The sequence below is a fragment of the Podarcis raffonei genome, chromosome 6 (assembly GCF_027172205.1).
Source record: "Podarcis raffonei isolate rPodRaf1 chromosome 6, rPodRaf1.pri, whole genome shotgun sequence".
Classification (NCBI taxonomy): domain Eukaryota; kingdom Metazoa; phylum Chordata; class Lepidosauria; order Squamata; family Lacertidae; genus Podarcis; species Podarcis raffonei.
The window spans coordinates 48,789,467-48,817,193 of record NC_070607.1 but is presented as its reverse complement, the minus strand read 5'-3'; the positions used below and the strand labels follow the sequence as shown (position 1 = coordinate 48,817,193).

The window sequence follows — 27,727 nt, the reverse complement described above, 5'->3', positions numbered from 1 at the left end:
AGTGTTAAAAACAGTACAGCGTTACATATTAAAAACTTCCCTGAACAGGGCTGCCTTAAGATGTCTTCTGAATGTCAGGTAATTATTTATCTCTTTGACATCTGATGGGAGGGCGTTCCACAGGGCGGGCGCCACTACCGAGAAGGCCCTCTGTCTGGTTCCCTGTAACCTCACTTCTCGCAATGAGGGAACCGCCAGAAGGCCCTCGGCGCTGGATCTCAGTGTCCGGGCTGAACGATGGGGGTGGAGACGCTCCTTCAGGTATACAGGCCCGAGGCCGTTTAGGGCTTTAAAGGTCAACACCAACACTTTGAATCGTGCTCGGAAACGTACTGGGAGCCAATGCAGATCTCTCAGAACCGGTGTTATGTGGTCCCGGCGGCCACTCCCAGTCACCAGTCTAGCTGCCGCATTCTGGATTAATTGCAGTTTCCGGGTCACCTTCAAAGGTAGCCCCACGTAGAGCGCATTGCAGTAGTCCAAGCGTGAGATAACTAGAGCATGCACCACTCTGGCGAGACAGTTTGCGGGCAGGTAGGGTCTTAGCCTGCGTACCAGGTGGAGCTGGTAGACAGCTGCCCTGGACACAGAGTTATCCTGCGCCTCCATGGACAGCTGTGAGTCCAAAATGACTCCCAGGCTGCGCACCTGGTCCTTCAGGGGCACAGTTACCCCATTCAAGACCAGGGAATCCCCCACACCAACCCGCTCCCTGTCCCCCAAAAACAGTACTTCTGTCTTGTCAGGATTCAACCTCAATCTGTTAGCCGCCATCCATCCTCCAACCGCCTCCAGGCACTCACACAGGACCTTCACTGCCTTCACTGGTTCTGATTTAAAGGAGAGGTAGAGCTGGGTGTCATCTGCATACTGATGAACACCCAGTCCAAACCCCCTGATGATCTCTCCCAGCGGCTTCATATAGATATTGAAAAGCATGGGGGAGAGGACAGAACCCTGAGGCACCCCACAAGTGAGAGCCCAGGGGTCTGAACACTCATCCCCCACCACCACTTTCTGGACACGGCCCAGGAGGAAGGAGCGGAACCACTGTATGACAGTGCCCCCAGCTCCCAGCCCCTCTAGACGGTCCAGAAGGATGTTATGGTTGATGGTGTCAAAGGCCGCTGAGAGATCCAGCAGAACTAGGAAACAGCTCTCACCTTTGTCCCTAGCCCGCCGGAGATCATCAACCAGCGCGACCAAGGCAGTTTCAGTCCCATGGTGAGGCCTGAATCCTGATTGGAAGGGATCCAAATGGTCCGTTTCCTCCAGGCGTGCTTGGAGTTGTTCAGCAACCACCCGCTCAATCACGTTGCCCAAGAATGGCAGATTTGAGACTGGGCGATAGTTGGCCAAATTGGCCGGGTCTAAAGATGTTTTTTTAAGAAGCGGTTTAATGACCGCCTCTTTCAGCGGGTCTGGGAAGGCTCCCTCACAGAGGGAAGCATTCACCACCCCGCAGAGCCCATCGCCCAGCCCTTCCCGGCTTGCTTTTATCAGCCAGGATGGGCAAGGATCAAGGAGACAGGTGGTCGGTTTCACTTGTCCAAGCAGCCTGTCCACATCCTCGGAGGTAACAGATTGGAATTGATCCCATGTAACAGGACCAGACAGAACTCTAGCACTCTCCCGCCCTGGCCCTGCTCCCACGGTGGAGTCTACCTCCTTCTGAATCTGAGCGATTTTATCTGCAAAGAACTTGGCAAAAGCATTGCAGGAGATCTTGGGGTCCCTACCAGGCCCCGATGGTACAGGTGGTTCCGATAGATTGCGAACCACCTGAAAAAGTCTCCTGCTGCTGTTTTCTGCAGATGCAATGGAGGCGGCGAAGAAGGCCTTCTTCGCCGTCGCCATTGCCACTTGGTAGGCTCGACGTTGAGCTCTAACCCGTGTCCGGTCTGATTCAGAATGAGTTTTCCGCCACCGGCGCTCTAGCCGTCTCAACGATTGTTTCATCACCCTCAGCTCCGGGGAAAACCACGGGGCTGTCCGGGCTCCATGCAATCGGAGAGGGCGCTTCGGAGCCAGACAGTCAATAGCCCTGGTTAACATCAAGAAGCACTTTGACAGTAAGAGGTGTTTGACAGTGGAACAGACTCCCTGAGAAGGTTGTGGACTGTCCTTCACTGGAGGTTTTTAGCACTGGCTGGCCACCTGTCATGGATGCTTTAGTTGAGATTCCTGCATTGCAGGGGGTTGGACTAGATAGCCCTTGGGGGTCCTTTCCAATTCTACAATTTCTAGGATTCTATGATACCAGTACTTGGTGTCTGTTTCTGCACTTTCTTTTAGGGTTATCACACTCCCCATAAATACATTTTCCCTGTGCTGGTGGCCATCAATGCGTCCTGTGGGAGCAAGTTCCTTAGTTTAAATATGTGCTGCATATTTAAACTACTTTTATCTGTTCCAAATCTTCCAACATTCAACTTCATTGGATGTCCTTGAGTTCTAGCATTATAAGAGAGGAAGAAAATCTTTATCCTTTTTCTCCATACCATGCATAATTTTATAATCTTTTATTATGTCACCACTTACTCACCTTTTCTTTAAACTAAGAAGTCCCAAATGCTGTGCCACCTTTCTTCCCAGGTGAGTTGCTCCATCCCATTTATCATTTAGGTTGCCCCTTTCTGAACCTTTTCCAAGTCAAAGGCGCACAAATGTGCGCGTGGAAACAGACCCATGTATGCACGAATGCCGGAGTGTAGGGACAGCCTTTATTGCCCTGCATATAAACAACAGAAGAAGAAGAATGGAATTGCTTTAAGAACATACACTCTCCTTAACTGTCCCTCCCCTCTAGTGACTGATGCGGGGAGGTGGTTGACACCCCAACCAGGTATTATAGACTCAGCTCCTTCTTGGATTCTCAGATTGCACTTAAGAGTTTCCCAGTAACAGCTCTTACTGATTTGGTTAATATTATGTATTGCATTTACTTTAGGCCTTTTTATTATTACACCTTTTCATGTCATAAACTTTTTTCCACTTTGTACATATGGTTAGGAATGGACTATATGTACATAAACATTTTTATTGAAGTGCTTGTGGATTAGGCTTGCAGTAGCACACAATCCAGGCCAGATATTACAGAGTGCTATCACAGAAAGGGCCCTGTCAGAAATATAAAAAGCAAATAGAGACCAGGTGCACACACAGATCTCCTCTCCTTAACAGATCTTAGGTAACAGCAAACATAAACAGTAGCTACTGCCATGGTGATTATTCCAATCACTCTGGGCTACTTTGCTGCATCATTTTGGCTGGCTAGCACCACCTGCCAGTTACCAGCATAGCAACAATAGAAACTCCATATGCTGTTGTAGTCCTTTCCTGCAAGGAAGAACAAGTGCCCAGTGCCTTCCAAATAAACACCACCCTTTGTGGAACAGCAGCAGCAGTCACTCCTCATGATGACGGATCTGGTGGCTTTCCACTGTGCCAACTGCAGGATGGGGTTCCGCTCCAGGCAGCTGCTAGAAAAGCACATGGAAAAATTCTGCATTGGAGAGGAGACTGCATCTGATGCCAGATACCGAAACAGGCAAGCCCTCCGTAAGGGGAAAGAACCTAAGAAAGCAGAGACTCCGGACAGCATGGTAAAGACCTGGCAATGTTTGTTAGACTTTCCCCCAACATTTTGGGACCTACTAGCTTGTGTGCTGGAGGGGGAAAGTTATGTGCTGCAATTTTGCTGACTGCATTGGCGTATAAGGCTTTTCCAGTCATACCAAAAAGCCATCAATATTTTAAACTTTTTCCTGTGTATGTACACATACAGCAGAAGGAGGAGGAAGGTGTGCCTAGATTTTCCCCCACCCCAGTTTCGAGGTGTTTCATGAACTGAGAGGGTTTTGAAGCCTTCTGCTTAGATATTTTAGCTTCCATGAATTTGCATTTGAGTAACAATATATTTTCCTGACACCCCCTTCCATTTATTGGCTTTCTTTTCTGGGTGGTGGTTTCTATGGCACAGCATCATCAGCTACAAGCACCAAAAACAAAGAAGCATCACTTGGATGGGGAATATGAGGAACAAGCACACCACTCCAGAAGCTTTGATCATAAAGGAAGTGTTTCAGACAGCCAGGCCTTGAAGAAACTGACTGAAGAGGTACTGCAGAAAAGAAGAGAGGAGCGCAGATCTTTGCTCCATCATAGATTCTCGGTTTACAGTACTTCCATTCTAAACTACTTTACTTAGTAGTTAATTCATTCAAACACTTAGGTTATTTCCCCTCATCTCTGATGCCTTTTTATTTTTTGTCACCACAGATGAAAAATTGAGCTGATGAAACAAATGCACTTCTTACAAGCATTTCAGAAAGCTCCCTCACCCCAACATTTCAGTTGAGCTAAGGGACAATAAGCTGCAGTCTCCCGCTAGACGTGTTTTTAGAGCATTTGACAAACTTACCATTAGGCTTAGAAAGGTCAACTAGTAACATTGGCATGGAAAAGGTTGTATGAAACATTGGCCTATAGATTCAGAGAATTTGGCCACTAGTGTTGATTTTCTCGAGTTCCATCTGAAATTCTATTAGCGTTGTGTTCACCAACAGTAAAAAAGAATGGAAGAGAGCCAGCTCTTTTCTCTATATGATGTGCCAACAGCAAGATTGCCAATGGAAATGCAGGCCTCTTTGGACAGCTGTAAGAAATTCAGTAGGTGAAACCTTTCCTGTCACTGAGACAGAGTGATGGAAAAGCTTCACCTGTATCATTTCTGCTTAACACACAGCAGAAGACACAATAGTCCTGTCAGAAAATAAGCTGGCAACCTTAAATAAAACAATAAACAAACCCTAATTAGCACCCATAACTTGAATAAGTTGTTTCAAGATCTTTTTAATATTGTGTTGTAACTGTTGTAACCCACCCTGGAACCTTGGGGTGAAGGGTGGGTAATAAGTTGTAGTAGTAATTATAATAATAATCACTAAATCACTAAAGGAATTCTTCCCTTTCACAGTTCCACAAACTGAGGATGTCACTGGAAGACACTCTTCCTACATTCAGGACATTCCAGGCAGAGGTAAAACAGTGATTAAAGACTTCTAAAAAAAATGTTGCAGGCTTCTAGCAATTTTAATTCTGGATTGCAGTGGAGTGCTTAAAATTGCCAGAATTGTGTGAGGAACAACTTTACAGAAACTCATTGCCATGGGGAGCTCCTTCCTGTGCTGTTCCATTTTTGGACCAGAAAGTGCAGACCATAGCTCAGAACAGGGGAAGCAACACTAAAAGCTCTGCTCTGAGTTACTGTGGGGCACACCTGAGATCTTTGGAATTTGCAGGATAAACTCTCCCACTGACCACAGTGATCTACTGGGTATATAAGGGATACGGTGGTCTTCCCAGTAACCTGTCCTGGTAACAGATTAGTAACCAATGCAAATCCTACAAGCAGGGTGTTATACGCTAGTGGTATTTGTTAATGAGATAAATATTTGAAATCCATTCCAATATGATATTATTATTATTTTTGTAATGGCTGTGTCCTGTCTTTCCTTACAAGGAATTTAGAAAACAGTTTTAAGCTTTACCACTTAGGAAGTAGGCTAGTCTGATAGAGAGTGTGATTTACCCAAAGCTGAATGGAGATTTGAATCTGGGTTTCTCACATCTAAGCCCAGCACTCTGCCACTAAATCATGCAGGCTTTCAGTAGAGGGCATGCCGTGATCACTTCTTCTGGAATTTACAATTAATTCACCACAACATACCATTTATTGTGGGCATTTAGCTCTGAAGCATTGCATCATTGGCTCCAGAACAGGCATATCAAACTTGTCATCTTTCCTTGACTCCTAGGATAACGACAGACACCAGCGGGAATACTGGAAGCGCCAACAGCAAATGGCAGAAGAACATGAGCGCCATTTGGCAGATATCCAGGCCAGAAACCAGTACCTGGAGCAGCAGAAGGATGGTAAGAGAATGAGAGTACCTACTAGATTACTGCCTTCTTGCTTCTAGTTCAGGTAAAGGGAATCACCTGGAGTTCAAACAATAAAGGATGAGCAAATAGCCACCACTATCCAGCAAATGGCGAGGCCTGATACACAAGGCTCCTGATACCACAAGTTCTACAGAAGGGAAGGAGGCAGTTAGACTCATCCACAAGTACTACTGACAGCTAATGTTGTACTTGAGAGCTTTCTTGTCTACTTACGTATATTTGGAGGATACACAGGCCAAGTCCTCAGAAAGAGCAGATGACATGGTAAACCTGTGTCTGGACTGTTCCACTTCAGACTGTGCGTGAAGATTTTCATGACTGAATTCTCCTCCATACAAAGCAACAACACAAAACCCATTTTGCATATAGAAGACTAATCATTTCAGGGATTATACTTCTACCCTAGCCTTCTCCCTGATATGCAAGTTTTCTATATGTGAGATTTTTATTTTCTTTTTGGAGCGGGGTGGGGGGTGGGGTATTAAGTAATAAGCACACATCTGCAATCTTTAGAACATATAAAGTGCAGGTTTGCTTTCCTTATCAAGTGTTTCTGAGAACTAGGACAAAGGATGCATATTAATTCACCAGGTGTAACGTGTTCCCAGCTGGGCAGATCAGGGCTCTGATACAGGATAATGGAGAGAAATGATGTGTCTATATTTTGCATGGAAATCCAATTCAGGGAGCCTCTCAAAATATGTTGACTTGGTCTAGGTGTTCCAATAAACTGTGTAAAATTTTCTGTTTATCCAGAGATCCATAGGCGCCTGTCTGAACTGAAGCTAGGGAACTCGGCTACATCTCATATTGAACAGCTGCTGGTGGAGTTGACTACCCAGGAGGGAAAAAACCAACTGGCTTTGGATGCTCTGCGGAAACAAGTGGAACTCCTGCAGGTATCAGCAGAGACCAGGTAAGGCTCAAAGAGGGACCATTTCTGGGAATGGATGGAGTTCAATCAAAGGCTGGAGAAGCCTAAGATCATTCCCTATCTGAGGGTGGAATAGGGGAGTCAGAAAAGGTCAAAAAGACCATGTTGGGGAGTCTATCCATGACTCAAGCATTGTGGGAAGCAAGTATCATCACTGATTGAAAAAAGCAAGATGACACTCACACACCTTATTGGGGTTTTTTTAGAAGCAAACCCAAATCACCCATCAACAGACAGACAGACAGTACTGAGGGCAACAAAGAGAAGAAGGTCTTCAAGTCTATGTCATTTCCAGCAGCAGTTGGACCCCTCTCTTCAGAGATACAGTGAGTAGGGAGGGAACTGCAAGACTGAATGGGATAATATTTTCTGTAAACAGAATTATTTTACTATCAATTTATTAGATCTTTCACTGTTTGTTGCCTGTGGAGCTTTCTCCTGGATTCCTCTCTGTCCCACTTTTGGGAAGCTCTGCAGTTGGCAAGTTGCTACTCTGTGTGGATGGGAAGCAGATACTTTTCAATGGATGAGAGAGGAAACAACTTTCTTCCCAGTGGGCACAGTCAGTAGGATTGCCATCCCTTTTTCCCACCATGTTGCACAGCTCTTTATTTGTAAGCTGAAACAGAACTGAACTGAAGGGCTCAGTCAGCCTGCTTATATAGAGCTCCAGTACCTTGTTACCGTAACAACTTTCTAAAACTCTCCAATCACTGAACGTCACTTTCGATCCTTCGTTTGCATACAAACTATCCAATCACTGAACGTCACTTTCGATCCTTCATTTGCATAACTATCTACAGTATCCCCCTGCTGGCCCAGGGTGAGAACTTCAGTACATAACAGTATTCATCTTCATGCCAGGAAAAATAGTTCCTTTGATTCCCCACCGCCACCACCCCGAGCTAATAAAGACTTTGAAATGCTGTCAGAAGGAGAAAATCTAGCAATAGCACCAATAAATTGATGATGCATTTGTATTTCCCTGCAGGGCACTTTACCTGGCTTATTTGCAGGGGGGAGGCAGTGACCATAACATCCTCCGTCAGATGTATGAGCTGCAGGTGGAGGCCACAGCCCTGGAGAAAGTAGGAGCAAGGCCTGAGCGCAAGGGCAGAAAGAAGAGTGAGCTTTGTTTCCCTGTTTTCTTCTCTCCAAACTTGGATATTGTAGTGTTGCATGCCACACCAATATCCAAGTAGTGTGAAATTCCAGGGGTTCCAAGTGCTTACTCCACAGTGGAGGCTGTGGTGTCTTTATGATATATATATATGATACACACACACACACACACACACACACACACACAACCTGAGGCTACAATAGAGGAGCTCACAACATTATCAGCCCAAAACAGTTTTGTTTATCCCATAGCCACAGGCTTGAATGCCGGCCATCAGAAATTAGGCATGGTTCTCACAAGCATTTTGCTTCTTTCCTTCTGGCTTCTAGCTTCTAGCTCACATCACTGCAGCTTTCAACTTTGTATTTGTCCTTCAACTCATCTCACAAAGAACCCCTTTCCTTTGTTTACCTTAATGGCCCATCACACAGGTTATCACCTCAACACAAGAAGGTAGCCTGGCTTATATTTTAACATTTGCTGGATCCAGGTTAGATTTAGAAGGATCTCACATACAGCCTACTTCCTCCCCCACCCCAACTTATAACAGTATCATAGACTAGGCTGTCTCTTGGACCCTTGGGACAGTGGCACTCTCTAGATGCTGTTGGGCTTCAATTTCTATCAGCCCCAGTCAACATGGTCAATGCTCAGGGATGATGGAAGCTATAGTCCAACATCTGGGTGGCATCATGTTGGCTGTCCCTGCCTTTAGGCCTTGAGCTCAAAAAGGCTTTACTATTCACAGCCAAGTGAGAATCAGTTCCACTGGACAGTATGGTCCTCTTACAAAGCTCATGTGCTATCATAAATGTGTATGATACCAAATGGTTATTTGCTGATTATGCAGATTGAGAAACCTTAGCAAATACTTCTCGCTCTTTCACGTCTCCAAGCCATCTTTGTTGTTGATTGGCTCTTCTTGTCCTTGCAGAACATGAAGGTAGCCCGAACTCCTACCCACGGGGTTTGGATGCTGAGCTCCTGTCTGTTGAGCTGGAGAACCAGAGGCTGGAAGATGAGATATTAAAGTTGAAGATCCTGAAGGACAGAAGGAAAATAGAAGATGGTGGGGACCATAGCCTACTCTATTGAAGTTGGGCCAAAGAAGTTTAAGATACAGTAGCAGGCATCAATCTCTGCAATTCAGGGCATTGGCATATATATCACCTAAGCAATCACTTTGATTTGGGGCACTTTGATTTTGAGGTTTAAGTGGAAGTGCAGAGTATTCTCTTTGGACAGTAACCAGATCTGTTTGCTGTTGGCGAAATTCAGCCTCCATAGTTGTCCATTATGGAGAGAAATCATGAAAGATGGCAGAGATGGGCTGAGTATTCTACTGCAGTGAGCTTTCCAACCAGATCGTGGTTCATTATTCTCCTGGGCATTTGGGCGGTGCTAAGGTCTGGTGTTTGGTTGTTTATTTTTTATGTTCATCCTTATTCAAGGTGGGATGTGGTTATTTTACATTGTTAGGTTTTTTTGTGGATGAACACTTCTAGTATGTTTTGTTTTGTTTTAATGCATTTTTATTGATATTGTTTGTTATCCCTGTAAATCACTTTGGAACTCCTTTTATGTGAAGCAATTCCTAAACTAAATGCACCAAATCTCATCTACTCATTTGACACATAGATTATACTGCCAGGATTTCCAAGCAGGTCCTTTTTCTTTGTGATTCTACACATACCCCAAATTTTCAAGACCACCCCATCTGCAGTATGGAGGTTGCTAATGGCCAAAGGTGCTCCTTGAAATGTTGGGCAGGAAGGGGGCAACATTTCCACAACTAAATGGCTTTGGAGATGTAGCTGAAATGTTCAGTAGTGCCAGTCCAGCAAAAACAAATAAGGACATTGAGCTGGCTTTGTTTTTACAAAGAGCCAGATGAATAATATGCAGGCTCTTGTCCCACCTCATAAGGATTCTTTCCCAGTATTGGCACAAGCAATAACTGTGTTAATGGGCTCCCCCTGCTCATCTTCTTTTTCATCAGGGTCTTCAGGCACAGAGCTGGTGCAACTGCAGCGGTTACACATGGCAGAGATGGCTCAGCTGCATGCAGAGATTGGCAGCCTGAGACATGACACAGAGAGGATGAAGCTAAGACATCCCAAGAGGGGGTCACCACTACCCCGGCTGCCACCTCCTATAGCTCCACCCCTGCCACCTCCTCCCCCTCTTCTTGGATTGCCTGACCCTACCTTTCCAGCTAGTAACATGGTTAGTGCCCCTTTAACTTGGGAAACCTCAGGCAAAAGTCATACTGAATATCTGCTTTTGGAGCGGAAATAGTATAAAAATACTTCTATAGTTTTAATAATTCAGAGCTATCATCCTGTGTGGCTGGCTCTCTCCATATCTGTGTTCACTCCAGAAAGATGCATCCAGTGGTTCATGTTCTGCTTGTTGCAAATATGCTGACCATTTTGCTCAGGGGTGAATGATTTATCTGAAGCTGTTGAGTTATATTCTTAAGAGTTTCCTTGAGGCAGCAAGCCTCATTATTCCCCCTAAGACTGATGCTGGTATTTCCTTTTTCTATTCTTTGGTAATGTAAAACAGCTCTCACATATTTCTGCCTGCTATAGGACCCCATGAGAGCATCTGCCACAGCTATGAGCCAGTACTTCCTGGACCCTTCTGATGCCCTGGGACCAGCGCCATATGATCCGGCGTATGTCATTTCTATTACCTGTATTATTCTGGGCTGAGCTAGTGGGAGGGCAGCATATGTTTTTTTTCTGTCTCATTCTTGCATGGAGTATTTGTAGACACTGCCATGTAAAGTGAAGATGTTCATTTTTTCCATCCTAATACCATTCCTAGGGATGCATTTTGGAATCTAGCCTGTTGAGTCTTCTTGGACTGCAGCCAGCTCATAGAAAATAGCTGTTGTTAAGAGTTTGGGGTGGTGGGAGATAGGCTGTATGCCTAAACCCTCCTAATTCCTGGAAGTGCCTAGAACCCCTGGAATTTCACTCAGCTTGGGGTGGCATGCAAGCTGTGTTAACTATTACATGAGTGTGACAATTATCATCTCTCTGCAGGTCTGGCTTTGTGATATTCTATGATTTTCTTTTGGGCCTGGATCCCACATTCTATCAAGTCTGTCTGGTCTCTGGCCTGTTCCGCAATGGGCAAGAGCTGGGCAAGCCCACCCCACTGCCCGTTGTCTCCTCTGATATGGGTCAATACCCACAGTATGTGACTGATGGGCAAAGAGGGTGCTGCGCCATCTTAGCAGCTAGGCAACCAGTCCCAAGGTGAGTTTCAGTGGCTTTTGCCATAACATCTCATCTCTTCTGTTCCCGGGTCATTATCTGGGCAGCCATTCCCAGTTGGCAAAGTTATTTGTTTTCATTGTTTCAATGTATATAGTGTACAGCAAGATAATGCTCAAGACAAATGCAATGATAAGTGGTAGAAGATTCCTTTCTAAAAAACAATGCAAAGAAAACCATCTATCATGAACTGCTTTTATCCTGACCCTTTAGAAGACCCAGGGCCCTATCATCTTGGCATGGGAACCACTCACTCTGGGGATTAGTATGAGCTTCAGATTGCCATAAAATAGGCCGTTTCAGTCCAGTTTTGCACACGCCAGATTCTTGTCTGTTCTTATTTAGAGGTCATATACGTTAGTGTCATATAGAAGATAGTCTTCTTTGCCAAACCCCCATGTGAAACATGGCTACAGTGAACTCTGTATTCAGATTTGTAGAGAAAAAGGTAGGCTTGTATGTATTACCTTTGTCTGTTCTTGCTTTTCAGAGTCCTTCCTTCAACCACCATCACCCTCATAACTGAGCTTCAAGCATCTGGAGGCTTTGATGCTTATGGACTGGAGATCCAGAATCTGGCCCCCAGGGGGTGGGCCAAAATCAACATCTTTGACCATCTACATCAAGTGATGTGTGGGCGCTGGAAGATCCCCATCCGAGTGCTTCCTATGAAGCCAAGCCTTACTCCAGAACAGTTGAATGGTGTGCCCCAGGTGAGGACCTTTAGCAAGGGTCAGTGCAGAGTGCCCAGAAAATTATTTCCTGACCAACATGAAGGGAGAGTGTCATGCTCGTGCTCTCAGGAGACTCATGGTGAACCATTAACATTGGCACTTAACACTGAGCTCCTACTTTCTGCATTGTGCTGAGTGTGATTTGAGACAGATTCAATCTCAGGCCTCATTGACTGCATAGAAACATTCCTGGAATGATGGCTGTTCCTCAGAACACCTTGGCCAGATCAAGATAAATTAGTCCAACATCGTCTTCAGTTATTTTCGTATCTGTTTTAATCCCAACCAGACCACACCTTGTTTTTTCCTCACAGCTGGGCAAAGCAGAGCTGTACTTGCGACTAGTGAATGCAAGAGATGCTGACATGCAGTCAATGGCAGAGATTCATCCAGGCAATGCCTCCTTGTACAAATACCCTCCTACAGTGAGTTGAACTGCATGGCATTATTGTCTCTTTTGAAGTTATTTTTAACTCTTTTTCTAGTTAGCATTTCTTGAGGACAGATTCTGAAAAACAGGTTCTTTGTGTCCTCAATATTTATTTGCTGCAGAGAACCAGAATGACACCAAAAAGAAAGACAATTTGAAATAATAAATGGTGAAAAATTGGGAAACCGCAAGGAGAACATGAGCACAATAATAGCCTCCCACTCCTGTTCCCCAAAAACTGGTACTTGGTGGGATACTACCTCTGATCCTGGAGGTTATAGCTGTCATAACTAGTAGTAGCCACTGATAGCTGAACTGGAGGTTAAAGCTATCCAGAATCCATGGAAGATAAGGCTAAGAGCAAACTCAGTGAAAATGTATTAATTATATATTTCAAAGGAATAAATGAAGTATGCTACCATCTGACTGAAGCCTTTTAAAATCCCAGCTATTAATTATTTAGCACATTCATATAAAACTCCAGATGAATTAATAACTAATTCAACAATTAAGTAGCTACTTTAATTCCTAGCATAAAAAATAATTCTATCTGTCACTCAATTGAAAAGTCCAAGGTTCTCAAGTAGTGTCTCAGTGAGATGGGGTGCCACCACTGCAGTCTCTCAAACACAGTGAGGCAGCATGGCAGAGCGGATAGAAGCACTGGGTTGGTGGCAGCAGGAACAAGCATACACATCCATACCTGCCGCTACCAATCCAGTGCTCTCCCACCCTTGCTGCTGCACTGACTTGCACAGTCCTGGGCCCAGCAAGCACATCATACAGCACAACTGGTTCCAGGTAAAAAAAAAAAAAAAGGTCCCAAATTGTTGGAAATCGTGAAACAAAAGCTTAAAGTTTTCCAGATAAAATTAGTACTGTATTACCAAGAGGCAAAAGCAAGTTTTAAATTTCCATCATCCAATGCTAATACTGAGTGGAAGCAAGATGGTTTGTAGAAATGATGGCAGGTGGGTGGCAAACTCTCCACTGGAAGGAATATTTGAAAAGTAGGATCAAGAGATTGCAAGCCTTCCTTTCACCCCCAGTATATTTACACTGCCCTCGCCCTGCTTGTCATGCTACCCCACCTCACCTGTTTAATTCTGTTGTATTTTGTTCTTTCAAATGCAGGTGTCCAGTTGCACAGCACCCCCTACAGACTTTCCTCCAGCCCAGCGCTCTTTCCACCCTGCCCCCACCAGCCTGTTCTTCTCTGTCCCTCCTTACACTGGCTTTGTTGACTCTCCTCCTGATCAGGAACAGCCTCTCCAATACAAACCCAATAAAAGGTGAGAAAGGAGGAAGACCACCCCTTTCTCCTTTCAGGACTAGGCTTTCCTTCTAATGAAGATAAGTCAGCATAGAAATGCCTACTGTCTTCCTTTGTATACTTCTCTGTGTGTTTTGTGTATAAATGAAACAACTAAAAGATTATGCATCTCTAATCCACCCACGTCTGTGATTTTCTCTGTATTTTTAATTAAGGATATGGGGGCTGTTTTTAAGGGTGCATCTGCATGAGGTTTTGGTGGTGGCAGGATTGGATGTACTTACCCATCTGCACAGCAGAGGGTAGTTATAGTCTGCTCTGCCTGCAACTGACCATATAAACTAAAACACAGCATCAGTTAATATTTTCTTTCCACAGACTATACCACACCACAAGGAGAGCTTTCTCCTGACCTTCCCATTGGCAGCAGAACACCAAAATGTGTTCAGAATAACTGTTTGTACATATGATCCCTAAAAATGTAATTATTCTGCCATGATTATCTAGAGTCTTCCTTGTTGTGTGTGTCTGTCCATGTCAATCACTACAAGATTAAAGACATTCACACATGCATGGCACATTAGTCTATCAATAGCTGTTAACTGGAACATCCTATATTCAGAGACTGCCTCATTAGCAAATGCTGAGGACACTGCCTTTGGCTTTGTTTATGCATTGGAGAGGATATAACAGAGGCACCTTTTTAGTCCTAAAAAAATAAATTCAAAAATCCGCCGTAAAACCAGACTGCCTCTATTAAAGTAGGCTGATAGGATCATGTTTCTAATTCTTTCTCTCAGTCAATTTCAGTGTGATTACTTTATATTGGAAGTCATGTACTTGAAGTGCTTGTGAAATGCAAAAAAAAAACCCAAAAAAACCCAAAAAAAATTGCTGAAACATTCACCCTCTTCCTTTAGAATTAGTGCCCCATCCACCCTTTTGAAGTGATCAATTCTGCAAGTCTTCCCTCTTTAATCTTTAAGGGATCACCACTGGATAATATTTTAGTGTATTATATTTTAGTGATGTCAAGGGATGCCAACAATAACAAGAAGAAGGTTCTCTCTGCGACTGCAAGAGTCATTCCCCTCTGAAAATTCTAAGCATCTTGGTAACATCTGCTAAATTAGCATTTTAAAGTGGTTCTGTCCCTACCTCCTAGAAACTGTTCTGGTCAGTACCCCAGAGGTTAATCCTTTCCCACTCATCTAGAATCTCTTTGAAAAAGAAATGTCAGCATTTGCCTATTTCCTTTAGGTAGGAAATGCTGGCTGTCATGGTACCAGCAGGGATGTATGTAAGAGGCCACCCTGGCTTAGTAAAGTCTAAGTTTTAGAATTGGCTAAGACCAATACCAATAAATGTAGGCTACCAAGAAGTAACATCTTCTATTTTTGTTTCTTTAGAAGCTGCTTGCTCTCTTTGATGTTTCCTTCCGTATGTGCTCATCAATAAGTGCATCCCTGTGTTTGTGGGCTCTAAAACTGGTGCGAATCTATAGGACGCCTTCTTTTTTTAAAACCATTGTACTGTGCCTAGTTATTTTAGCAACTTAACAAAATATGTCTCTCCCACATCTCTACAGCCACAAGAGAAGTTGCAACCTTCCAACAGTTTGGCTTCACCTCCAAAGGTGCATTCCTCCACTGTCTCCCGAGACAAATGAATGCCAACAAAAATTAATACATAATATGGAAAACAAATAATTGCACACGAGCTACTTTCATATTCATGCCCCAAATGTCTCCTAGATCAGAGAGCGATAAAACAAAGAGGGAAATGATTCTGAAGCAACTTCACATAAACAGTATAACAAGAGAAGCAGCCCCCAAGCTTCTTCTGTGTCTTTTTCTTCATTCAGTAGCCATAAAGCTATTGCCCTATTTTGTTCCACATCAACATGGCTTCTACTATAGTTGAGAATCTTACTTGTATTGGGCCTCATTCAGTTTTATTCCCAATATTGTGGTGATTACTTTCAGTGCCTAATATTTTCAATGGCAATTTTGTCGAGAATGTCCTACTAAAAAAGGGAGGTGCAACACCATTGCTCACTCCAGATACAGAAAAGGAGTAGGGATGGAGTACTTGACCAAAGATATCAGGTAGAAAGATTCCATTCAGCTTTCTGTCATCCTTTTAGACTACCTCAGTCTCCAGCTTGTGGTGGTCGACTTATTATTTGGTATGAGCCTATTTTAGTTTTGCATGTTGCAGAGTTGTCCTGTAGCTTGCTAATGAAATACACATGATTCACCAGATCCTCCCAAGGGGAACCTTCATGCATATAAATTAAAATCAGCAAAAGTATTTTTCCTTCCTATGTCCTTTCTGATTTGTCACATATTACTTACTCTTACCCTTATATAATCAACTACCTTTAACATTCCTTCTCTGCTCCCCTAACACCCAACTGGGCAGTATATATGGTTCTTCAAGAAACCCTTCTTGCCTTTGTGCTGCAGTATGCTCACAAGCATCAACCTTCCCCTCTTTTTCCATTTCCCCCATCTCTCCCTTTTACCTTCCTGGCTGTAGCACTGGCAGCACCCAGAAACAGAAACCAAAGGCTTCTCCATACCTTCCTAGGTAAATACGAAGTATAGTTTGGATTTTCCTTTGCAGGGGTATATTTCTCTCCACATTCTGCTGTCGCAATAGAAATTGGCAATGAGACAATTGCTCTACTTGACTTTAATAGCCAGATATACAGTATATCAATATACAGTGGATCAATTGCTCTCTACTTTTCTTGTAACCCAGCTTTATTGCTTAATCTAGCAAGGTTCTGATTTGGTGGGGAACTGCCATTTTGCTGTTCAAGAAGGGGAAAGGTGCTGCTTGCTGTTGAAGGACAGGGGCAACAGCTGAAGAGCAGTGGGTTAATAAGCCTCTGATTATTTCAGGAAATTTGAAGCAGTGCTCGAGTGGCCACAATCCCAGCAGAATGAAAGAAGACAATTAGGGTTCATCCTTGATAGAGTAAAAGGCGCCCCACCGGGAGATGGGGCTGTACGGCTAACTGGTTACCATCAGAAAACTGGTCAGGTATGGAACATGTGTGGCTCTGTCAATAGCCCCAGTGTCATAGTTGGTGTTCAGCTAGCACCCTGGTTCAGCATTCTAGCAGAACCATCCTGGAGTTCTTTATTATTTTAGGAAGAAACACCAAGAAAGCTTAAAAAGGAAGTTGGACCATGTGTTACATTTTTCTCAAACTTGATTTCAGGTGATTGCCACCAAGGACTCGGGACTGAATTACTGCACCGATTCCATGAGATCCAATATTAAACATGGCTACTTCGTGTTTGGAGAACAGGAGGTATAGAATGGTGCTTTGGCAGGAGAGTGTTAGGCTTGGAGATGGACTTAGGTTTACATCCCAGTCCAGCTGGGAAGTTCACAGAGTGTCCTCAGACAGGTTATTATCCTTGCACTGATTGGATGGTTACTTAGCACTACCATTGCTGCAAGCGCTAGAATACTGTACAGTGGTATCTTGGGTTACAGACGCTTCAGGTTACAGACTCCGCTAACCCAGAAATAGCACCTCGGGTTAAGAACTTTGCTTCAGGATGAGAACAGAAATCATGTGGCAGTGGTGCAGCGGAAGGACCCATTAGCTAAAGTGGTGCTTCAGGTTAAGAACAGTTTCAGGTTAAGAACAGACCTCCAGAATGAATCAAATTCTTAACCCGAGGTACCACTGTATTTGTTTCTCAGAGGCCAAGTTTGCTCAGACCTCACCACAACTCAGTCACCTGTTAGCAGAAATGGTAGACCAGTTCTCTGATGCTAGATAAGTATTTACATTGGTTTAGAGTATTTACTTTCCCCAATCCTGGGGATAATTCTTGTGGATGCCCATGCTTAACTATAAAAGAAGCACTCATGTTGCTTGTTTGCAAAATATGGGCTTTGGGTTTTCTTGCCAATGGTGTAAAAGCAGTTCTGAGCTCCGAGAAAAACATGCTCATTCCTAATCCATGAAAACAGTTAGGTGGTTTTTGAGTATGGTGTATGGCAGAGGGAATTGAAGGGTAGAAGGTGCTGGAAATTATAGCACTACTCTTGGCTCACCTGAACTGCTTCTTTTTGTTTCCTTCAGGAAACCTTCTGGGATGTTGAGCCACAGCAGGACATGATCCTTATTGCTCGCTTTTACCACTGGCCCAGTGGGAGGGTGGCACCCACCCCCTGGGACAAAGGATTCAAGCCTCAACACCAGCCACTACTAAGGAGTGATGAATGGCTGGCTGCCTGGGCTGTGCTCAGACTGACCAAGATGTATGAATCCCATAAAGTGATGGTTACAGGTATGCTGCAGGCATTTCTGGTTGCCTGGTGCTATGATTCCCCACAGGAATTAAGGTTTTCCTATTACTAGTCTAGGAATTAAGTTTTCTGCATTCTGCTTTCACAGGTGCAATGAAGAAAGGGGAACCTGGGATGCCTGTCTGGAACACAGGGACTCATACACTGACTCTGTATCATGGCCCTGTGCCACCTGTTGTAGCTCTGTCAGTGATGGTAAGTCCACTCCTGTAAAGCAAACCAAGGTTAACCAGGTAGGTAAAGTACGCCAATATTAATACCAGCAAAAGGCTGAAGAGATGTTAAGCATCTAATGACTCGTTCAGTCTTGCTGCTCTTATTGATGCAACACTCCTTACTGGCTTACTCTAGTAAAGACTTACAACTGTAATCTTCATAGAGCAATATTTTATATGGAAGCAACAGTATGTAATACTTAAGAGGACTGAATCATTGGTTAAGCCTCCATTCTGTTGTGTGTTGATTCCTTGGACCATATCCAGTGCTGCAGCTCTACTGGAATAAAACACTGCTATGCATGCAGTAGAAGCACATGGGGGCAGAAGAAATGGAATTTCTGTTGTGCCAGTGAAGCTATGTGCACAGAGCACTGGATAAAGCCCCATGTTTAAAGCTGTGCCTTATTATGCTTTCCTCTTGTTTCATTCCCATCTGCACATAATGCTTTGCTCCTAGTCAATGGAAGAGAATCATCAGGACTTCAAGATATATGGTGATGCTACTTTAAGACTGCACGTCTTCAGCACCCAGAAACCTGAGCAGCCTTTCCCACCAGAGTCACCACCTCCACTTGACCCAGCAAAAACCTGGCCTCATGTGAGTGCTGGGCAAGGACGGTTTTACAGTCCCTACAGGGCTTGGGATAATTGGGACAGACCTTCCACCTCCACTCAGTACACAATCTGGCTGCATACGTATTATACCTTTAAAGTGTATCTGAAGAACCTCCTTTCCTTCAAAGAATTCTGGGCACTGCAATTTACAGTTCTTTTATCTGTCCTGGATCTTCCAAAATTCAGCTTCATTGGATCTTCAGGAGTTCTGGTGTTATGAGAGAGGAAGAACAACTTTTCTCTATATACTCTGTGCCATGCTTAATGTTATAAACATATGTCACATCTCATGCACATTTTCTTTAAACTAAAAAGTCCCAAATCTGCAAGCTTCCTTCACAGGGGAGTTGCTCCATTTTCTTGATCATTTTGGTTGCCCTTTTGTGAACCTTTTCCAACACGACAATATCCTTTTTGAGGTGAGGTGACCAGAACGGTACACAGAATTCCAAATGCAGTCACACCATAGATTTGTATAAAAGCATTATGGTATCAACAGTTTTATTCTCAGTTCTTTTCCTAGTGATCCCTAGCATGGATTTTGCCTTTCTCACACTTCCTGTACACTAGATCAACATCTTAATTGAGCTAACTACTATGGCCCCCAGGTCTTGTTCCTGGTCAATCACTGCTACTTCAGACCCCATTGAGAGTATATGCGGCATTAAGATTTTTGCACCAGCATGCATTTCTCTACATTTGTTTACAACGAATTGCATTTATGTTTGCTCATGATAATAAACTGTTCGGGATTGTTAAAACAAAAGGACCTTTAAACTGAGTGAAAGTGCAGTAAAATGACCATTTAGTATCATCACAACTTTTCCCCCCACAGGAAGCTTTTATTCATCATTCCAGGGAGACCCTTCCTGTAGAGCCTTTCAGAGCTGGAGATGGCTTTGATCTATACATTGATGGAGCCCGCTTCCTGCCTGATGGTGTCACTGTTACCAGGGTCACTGCTCGCATCTTCACCAGTGGTTTCATGCAGTAAGGAGGAACAGTTCTCTGGGTTTTTCTTCCCTAAAATGCCATATTTCCTCTGCTTCTCCCAGGCTGCATACGTGCTATGGGTGGAATTCAATGGGGCACTCTCACAATTGTTCTGTCTGTGCAAGCCTTCCAGACAGAATGACCCTGTCTCCTACCCCTGATTTTAATGTTTCTATGGTTATGTCCTGAAGCACGCAAAGGGTTTTGCTTCAGTTCAAGGTGCCACAACAACAGAGGAGCTTAACAATGCCCTCTTATGGAAAACATCTAGCTGAAGGTTGTTTCTGCTTCTTCCTTTCAGAATTGGGCCAGACATTTGCACTGGGATTGACCTGAATAGCAGCATATTTGATCCACTTTACAACTACTCAGTTGAAATCAGAGAGCCAGTGATAGCGCCTTGTGCAACTCTTCTATTAAAGGTTTGTGTTGGTATGGGTAAAGGGCGAGCAAAAAATGCTGCCAATGAATGAAGCATGTCCTGTTGGGGGTCAAGAGTTAGGAAGTTAAGGATCTTTCCTTTCCTGGAATGGAGCTGGAACAACTCCCCTGTGTGGAAAAGTTACATCATTTGGGGCTTTTTAGTTTAGAAAAAAGAGTAAGGAGGCAAATGACGGAGCTGTATAAAATTATGCATGCTGAGGATAAACTGAGTAGAGAGACATTTTTCTCCTCCTCTCATCATATTAGAATTGGGTGCTATTGATGGCTCCAGTGGCAGAGGCATTATACCTCCGAATACCAGTTGCTGGGGAACACAAGTGGGAAGAGTATTGTTGGGGTTAGGTCCTGCTATTTATTTACTGTTTAATGCCAAAATAGGCTTCTAAGCAACCTACAAAATATAAGAGCTGCACAAACATTAAAATATAAACACCCATAATTAAAATGCAACAAAACAGGTGTATACAAAAACAAAGTAGTAGTTAAAACTGGAGACTCAGGTCAAGAGATTAAGAGAATGCCTGTGTAAGCAGGCTGAGGCGTATCTTCAAAAGACAGCAGAATGCTTGCAGGCTTCTTATAGGCATCTAGTTGGCCACTATGAGAACAGCATGCTGGACTAGGTGGGCCTTTGGTCTGATTCTGCAGGGCTATTAATATATTCTTCATGAAGGACATTAACGCAACATCTTCCTGACCTCCAACACAAAACAGAACTATGGGTCTAGCTGCCGGGGTGGGGGATGAACTAATGTCTCTTAGTATTTTACAGGTTTATTCCATCAATCGCTTAACCTCTGAGCTCATCCAAATCGGTTGGGCAGCTCTCAATGTTTTTGTGCAATGTGGAACACACACAGCCCCTGAACCAGAGGCCAAGGGGATGCAGGTGAATTAACTGAAGGGGAGTTCAGGGGAAGCAGCCTCAGTTCTGAAAATGAAGTTAGGACATGGTTTATAATGCTGATAGGCTCCAGTAGGAAAATGCCTTCTTTCTTCATGGGTATTTCAGGAACTCTCTTTTGCTGTCAACCAAAGTGCTACAAGAATGTTTCACATTCCCACTAGATCTCACAGGATAGGTTTTTACTATTAATGCTCATGCTTTCTAGTGCCATGCCAAAAATCCCATCCCACCATAACTCCTGTGTGACCTGGAGCCCTACCCAAAAATCTTGCTGTTTCTCCACAGTTCAGATGCAAATGGTAGGAGGGAAAAACAATATATTTCCCATTACCTGTTTCCCAAGGAGGAGGAAAAAGGGTCTGTGGATAGATGTTGATTACTGTTTTCCTCAGGTCTCCCTCAATGATGGTGCTCATCAGCTCCGTATTTTTCACAACAGTCCCTGCCCAGATCAGCCCTTCTCTACCAGCTCTCTGACATCAATAGGACGGTGAGCCCCTCTCACTTACATCATTTCCAATTCCTTCCCCATCTTATCATCATACAACCTTCCTAATATCTGTCTTCTCACTTTCCCTGTAGGTATGTGCCCTGTGCAACCCTGCTAGTGAGGCTTATCAAGGCGCCTGTAAATTCCAGCCATAAAACTTTACAAAGAAGCATGGTCCCTCAGACAAACTGGGCCAAAGTGGGCCTCTTTCAGTCCAGGCCTGACTATTCTGATGGTGTCTATTATTCAGACTCGGCCAAGCCTACTGCAGGAGAAAGTTGCTTCTATGAAGCCATGACCAACAGGTAAACTGAGTTTCTGTCTCCTCAGTGGCTGTAGGATGGATGGAAGTAAAAAAGGTGGAATCATAGCAATTGTGGAAAAGTCTCCCTTAAGAGGATTGCCAACTATTACTTTTAAGAATTTTTGGTGTCACTGTAGTCACATATATAAAAGCTGAGTCATTATAGTGTGTTCTATGGTGGACTATGTATTTGATGAGCCTATTGATTGGAATTTTTTTTTAATCAAAGGGCAGAAGGAACCTTACAAAACGTTAACAGTCCATCTTACATTCAAATCAGATTAACAGAAGGGTGAGCCAAGCATCTCGCCCCATGCATCAACACACTTTGGTAGGAAATGATAGAATTCCGTAACTGTGGGCTACAGCAAAAACAGCTTTTTGTTTCACACAGGTCTGTTGTTTCAGTGCGGGAAATAGTTCACCAGCTTGAAGGTTCTAAGAGTTTAAGCACAGATGAGGAGATTGTCACCTGGATCCATCAGAAACTAACCCGGGTGCCAGGCAGCAGTCCACAGCCTTTCAGCCTCACCTATGTCTCCAGATACATTCCCACCTACGGCATCAAGGTGAATAGCTATCGCACTCACAGAAATGCTGTTTAGCACAAAATTTTATACATGGCTGGGATAGAATACTATAGAGATGGAAGTAAGCTGTGTTTAACTCAGTAGTCACATCGATAGGAATGCTGGCTGCTTATAACCAGTCTTGAGTAATTTCTGCACTTGAAAATAGTTATCAACCTTTAACCTGGTCTCTGTTGCTGTGCCCTTAGCTACATGTTGATTAACAGGCATTTATCAACTTCTGAAGACAACCACTAGTATTCTTAATTTTCTAAACAAGTTGACTTTCTCAGCTGTATTACTTCATATTGCTAAGGACAAAAATTCCCTGCTCACAGAAAACTGGCATGTCAGAGTAATTTGAAATGGTATAGTTGAGAAACAAATTTAGTATTTAATGTTTGTGAGCAAACTAAGCCTTGGCTGTGTGTGTGTGTGTGTGTGTGTGTGTGTGTACAGTGCTCTTATCCAGACTGACATCTAATCTCTGTGGTATTCCAGTTTGCATTGGACAGAGGCATGAACTTACCATGGTCTGGCTTGACAATCGCCCAATTCTGCTTCAATCCACCTGGGGCATGTTACTTTGGGGCGCAATGGCTGAAGTATGATTACCCCATCTTTGTTGAGGAGCTTGACAAAAACAGCTACCAGCAATGGCCTGTGTGGCTTGATGGCTTCAAGGTATCACATCCTTTATTTGTTGTTCGTCACTCTGTAAGCCACCCTTCAGTCACAGGACTCTGAGAATGGCCTACAACTAAAAAAAGGATGACACTGGGTGTTCCACTCAGCAAAGGATAGGCCGTTGCCTTTCAGTAAGATGGGTCCCATGCTGTAAGAAGGAACCAATCTGTATTTCAACACTGGTTTATCTGGTATTTTTCACAAGTAATCTGCCTTATTCAGCAGAGTCTACAGCAAAGTGGCTAAATGCCTCCTGAGCCTAGTAACCAGTTAACTAAGATGCACTGTGTGGAAGGTAACTAGGTGGAGTTTTAAGCAGAATTATTAGCTCCAGAAAAGTTCAGCAAAGTAGAAACATTCTCTCTAGTGAATTAGTATTGCTATAATTAGGCTGATTCCCTACCACCTATGCCTACTAAATCTAGCCTATATTTTGATACCCTACTGGGGTTCAAACATTTTTGCTAGCAGTGAGGCTCAGGGTTCTTAATTTCTGTTCCACATAAAGGAAGTGTGTGCATTCCTTTCATAAATCCATTGCTGCCCAATTTTTTTACAGAGAAACATGTCATATCACCAGCATTTACTCACTGCCTTATACCAGGGGGCTCCGGGTATGTGAAATTTAATTCTGTGTTAAGGAGATCTGGCATGATTTTGAATGAGGCAGTCTGCCCATGGTGGAGTACAGTGTAAGCTTTCTTACTGATGACCATATTTATTTCCAAACTCATATTTGTGAACATGTACACAACAGGTGGCTAAGCCTTTCCTTTCAGAACCTGCAACTTGTTTTTCAGACCTGTCCCCACAGAGTTTACCATGAATATACAGCCATTATTATTCACCTGTACCAAGGTGTGGTGAATCCTGCCCAATGTGCCTCGGGTGAAAAAGAATGCCAAGCAGCACAAAGAAGAGTCATGCTAAAAGGGGAACAGTTACATTACACTCAGAAAAGTGGGGCATGGACAGCTCTTCAAGTGTTTTCCAGAGGTTACTGCAACACTGGCATTTACCAACTGCCCTTATACCAGGGGGCTCCCAGTCAGGTATAGTTAACCAACCAGCTAAAAGTTAGACATACATGCCAATTTTCTTGCAAAAACAATCAAATTCCAGCAGCTGGGCAGGGGCATGCACTTATTAGCGTGCTCACACACACATATTCTGTACAATGTTTCCCTGCATCACCTGTATATCACCATCTGTCAAGCTGAAAGTTATCCACTTCCCCACTTTTGAGCTTTATGTGAATGCAGCATCAGTTAAGAACTGATGGCTCATCCCCACAGAATTCAGTACTTTCTGAAGTCCCTACTTGTGTACGCTTAATGCCTGCAAATATCTTAGCAAAGACAAAGGGTACAAATGACAACTAGTTCTCCCAGCTTTTGGAGGTGGTGATGGTGCAAATCAATGAACCAGTGCCTATAACTGCTAAGCATTCCCCACCCCATCTTTGGCTTAAGTGTCACCAGCTCTTGACCCACTTGTTTTTATACACTACTATAATTTAGTCCAAAGTCAGCAATCAGTTTCTAATTTCAAGCTGTTGTTTGGGGTGTGTACAAAATTAGTAAGCTTTACAATGTTACTTTGTATTGTTTTGGGAACACTTCTCACTATTTCTCTCACTTAAGGAATCTCTTGCAGTAGTCTACTAACAGAGTGCTGCAAAAAAACAGTAGGTGGTTTGTTCTTTTCTGGTTCAAGGTTTGTTCTTTCCTTAACAGATCATCCTGGCTTCCTTATCTGAAGGGAAATGCAGCAGCATTATGAAGAGCATGCTCCAAAAGAAAGAGGTATGAGACTAGTTAAGCATAGAGCAGTAGCTTCACAAAGCTTATCCAAGAAGTAAAACGGTGAAGTAAGGGGAGCACTTGCAATCCTTTTCTAGATCGTATTATACAGGGTAGTAACAAAAACTGATGCAAAAGATAGACCACACAAATCCCAATTTTCTCAAACACTACTGCAAGTGCAGAAAGTTCCAAGGAGCATGGCTGGCAAAGATTTTTGGGAGCAAGACAGGTGGTTTGCAACATCAGCCCCACCATCATACAAATGGATTCCAAAATGTGTGTTTGTGCTGCAGAGAGATCCTCCCTGAAGACTGCCAAGTCAGATAAACCAATGTACAAGACTATGTTTCTTTATAATGTAATCTTTAAATTGAAAATTTACCTGAACCAGTGGTTCTAAAATGTTTTTCTTTCGGCCACACTTCCAGAATAAAAACTTGCTCACGCCATACCAAATTGTTTGGTAAGAAATACATTGAGAGAAAAGAAACTCAAATTAGTGTTTTTTTGTAAATATATTTATCCATAGTCTGCAAATACATTTTTTTTATACTACTGTATACTACACTGAAATGTTTAAATATTTGATTGTCCTTGAATCTTCTTGCCACACCCTTTGAGAACCACTGCTTTACAGATTCATTTGGGTGCAACGGGGAACATTTATGTGGTCTACTAACCCTGGAGTAGAAGGCTCCAGTATAGAGTAAGGAGGCACTTGGATATTCTGTAATTATATGAAAACCTCAACAGCCTCAGGTATGACAGGCGCCTGCAATCTATGTAAGCCCTACTTTATCCCCAATGTTTCACCATTATTCTTGTTCAACAATCACACATATAAAAGAATGTACTTAATGCTATAGTTTGAAACTTCCAGATCCAGTTGGTGCCAGGTGCATCTGTGGTTGTGCGCATAGCAGATGGAAGATGGGATGAACTCAGATATACATCAGGGGTACGTATACTAGCTAAGTGAATCTAATCATCACAAACTTTTCATTCCACCCAGGAAAACAAAAGGATGAGCATACTAATTAACCATCCACTGGAGAAAACCAAAAGCAACCTCACTTTCTTGTTTACCATTTATCAATTTTCTGTGCAGCCAAATTGTAAAACAGAGCCAGGTGACTTGTTTATAGTGGATTGTCAGAAATCACGTATACTAAAAAGGTTACCAGTAACTGTTCAGAGCACAAACTAACCACACATTAGATCATCACATCCTAGCTGACCTTGTCATTTGTTTCAGAGTATTGATCAATCTTATCTGCCAGAGACAACAGATCTGTACAATAAGGAACCCTCTGGAAGAAAAATTGCAGAATTAATGTTGCAGGAGACTTCAAGAAAACAGGTAAAATTGGGCTATAGCCCTACTTATGAATGGAACAATTTGTCAACTAGCAACAGCCACAGTGCAGCTCTCCTATGACATAAATGAAATTATAATTTAACTGCAAGGTTTGAAGTAACCCATTCTAGTGAGATCAGAACAAATGGAACTTGCTACATACATTTCCTGACCGAAAGCTTTGCTCCATTCTCCATACTGATGAACCTATGCTGCCAATTCTTGTAGACCAGCAAGAAGCAAGCAGCATATAAGCGGCACACAAAGCACTACCAAACCATTCTACATTCTAAATCTTATATTAATAATCCAAAAATTGAGAGAACAAGGTACAAGATCTACTACAGAAGCCACAAACAGAAAACTCATTCAAATTGTGTCCAAAAGTAAGATTCAGGAGCCTGGCTAAAGGAACTTTAAAGACTGAATCTTCCTTTAGGACAAAATTTAAATGAGTTTTCTGTTTGTGGCTTCTGTCTCAATTTTTGGATTATTAATATAAGATTTAGAACGTAGAATGGTTTGGTGGTGCTTTGTGTGCCGCTTATGTGCTGCTTACTTCTTACTGGTCCACATTCTCCATAAGCAGTGCAGGTTTAATTGTGACTTGCATGTTTTTCTTTCAGACAAAGTTAAAGGCACTGGAACAAATTTAATAAGAAGGAACAAGACATCTTAGGCTACATACTAGCTTACTCTACTGGCAATCATTGCAAGACTTTATTAAGTTTATGAAGAATGTCCATCCTGTAGCCTAATACCTCAAGTGGCCACCTGTGTTTTATTAGTGGTTATGGTAAAGTATATTAATGTGGCTGACATCTTGGCAGTGAATGAGGGATGAAGCAGCCATGCTATTTTGCTTTTTTTAAAAAAAAACCCAGGTGTCACTTCCTTACTTGGAAACTGCACAAACATTGGCTGCTGTGCACCTAAACCTGCATCAGTTCTCCGGACTGAGTATTTTCCATATCTTCTTTATACCATTCCTAAGTAGTGGTTTAATTCTAGCACCCATGAGCCTCTCACCCTTATATCATCTCTCCCCAACAGAATCCTACTTTAACCTGGGCTCTTCTTCCAGCTGAGTTAATGTAATGTGTCTGACACACAAATGAGAACATTTTGCATCAAACACAAGCCTGATTCAATTTTTTAGTTTGTCAAAGCAGATCTATTTTAAGTTCCACCCTTTGTCTTCCCTCCTATTTGCAGCTACTCTAGCCTGCACTCTGCTTGACTCCCACAAAAT

At 43.1% G+C, this 27,727-nt stretch overlaps 2 protein-coding genes across 2 annotated transcripts; both read left to right on the top strand.

Moving 5' to 3' along the window:
* Positions 1-2,248: 2,248 nt before the first annotated feature.
* On the top strand, positions 2,249-14,604 carry CCDC17 (coiled-coil domain containing 17). The gene is made up of 14 exons (XM_053392636.1): positions 2,249-3,605; positions 3,983-4,120; positions 4,979-5,041; positions 5,820-5,937; positions 6,724-6,883; positions 7,108-7,227; positions 7,893-8,026; positions 8,959-9,093; positions 10,024-10,250; positions 10,619-10,704; positions 11,078-11,293; positions 11,802-12,024; positions 12,360-12,470; positions 13,610-14,604. The coding sequence occupies exons 1-14, from the start codon at positions 3,417-3,419 to the stop codon at positions 13,769-13,771; spliced, it is 2,082 nt and encodes a 693-aa protein (XP_053248611.1). The 5' UTR covers positions 2,249-3,416; the 3' UTR covers positions 13,772-14,604.
* Positions 14,605-16,250: 1,646 nt separating this feature from the next.
* LOC128415869 (uncharacterized) lies at positions 16,251-27,311 on the top strand. The gene is made up of 18 exons (XM_053392635.1): positions 16,251-16,340; positions 16,658-16,799; positions 16,981-17,073; positions 17,860-18,067; positions 18,175-18,281; positions 18,762-18,902; positions 19,755-19,909; positions 20,214-20,334; positions 21,129-21,245; positions 21,656-21,753; positions 21,846-22,058; positions 22,452-22,626; positions 23,128-23,310; positions 24,114-24,365; positions 25,050-25,118; positions 25,999-26,076; positions 26,374-26,478; positions 27,102-27,311. The coding sequence occupies exons 3-18, from the start codon at positions 17,026-17,028 to the stop codon at positions 27,129-27,131; spliced, it is 2,100 nt and encodes a 699-aa protein (XP_053248610.1). The 5' UTR covers positions 16,251-16,340; positions 16,658-16,799; positions 16,981-17,025; the 3' UTR covers positions 27,132-27,311.
* The last annotated feature ends 416 nt before the right edge of the window (positions 27,312-27,727 follow it).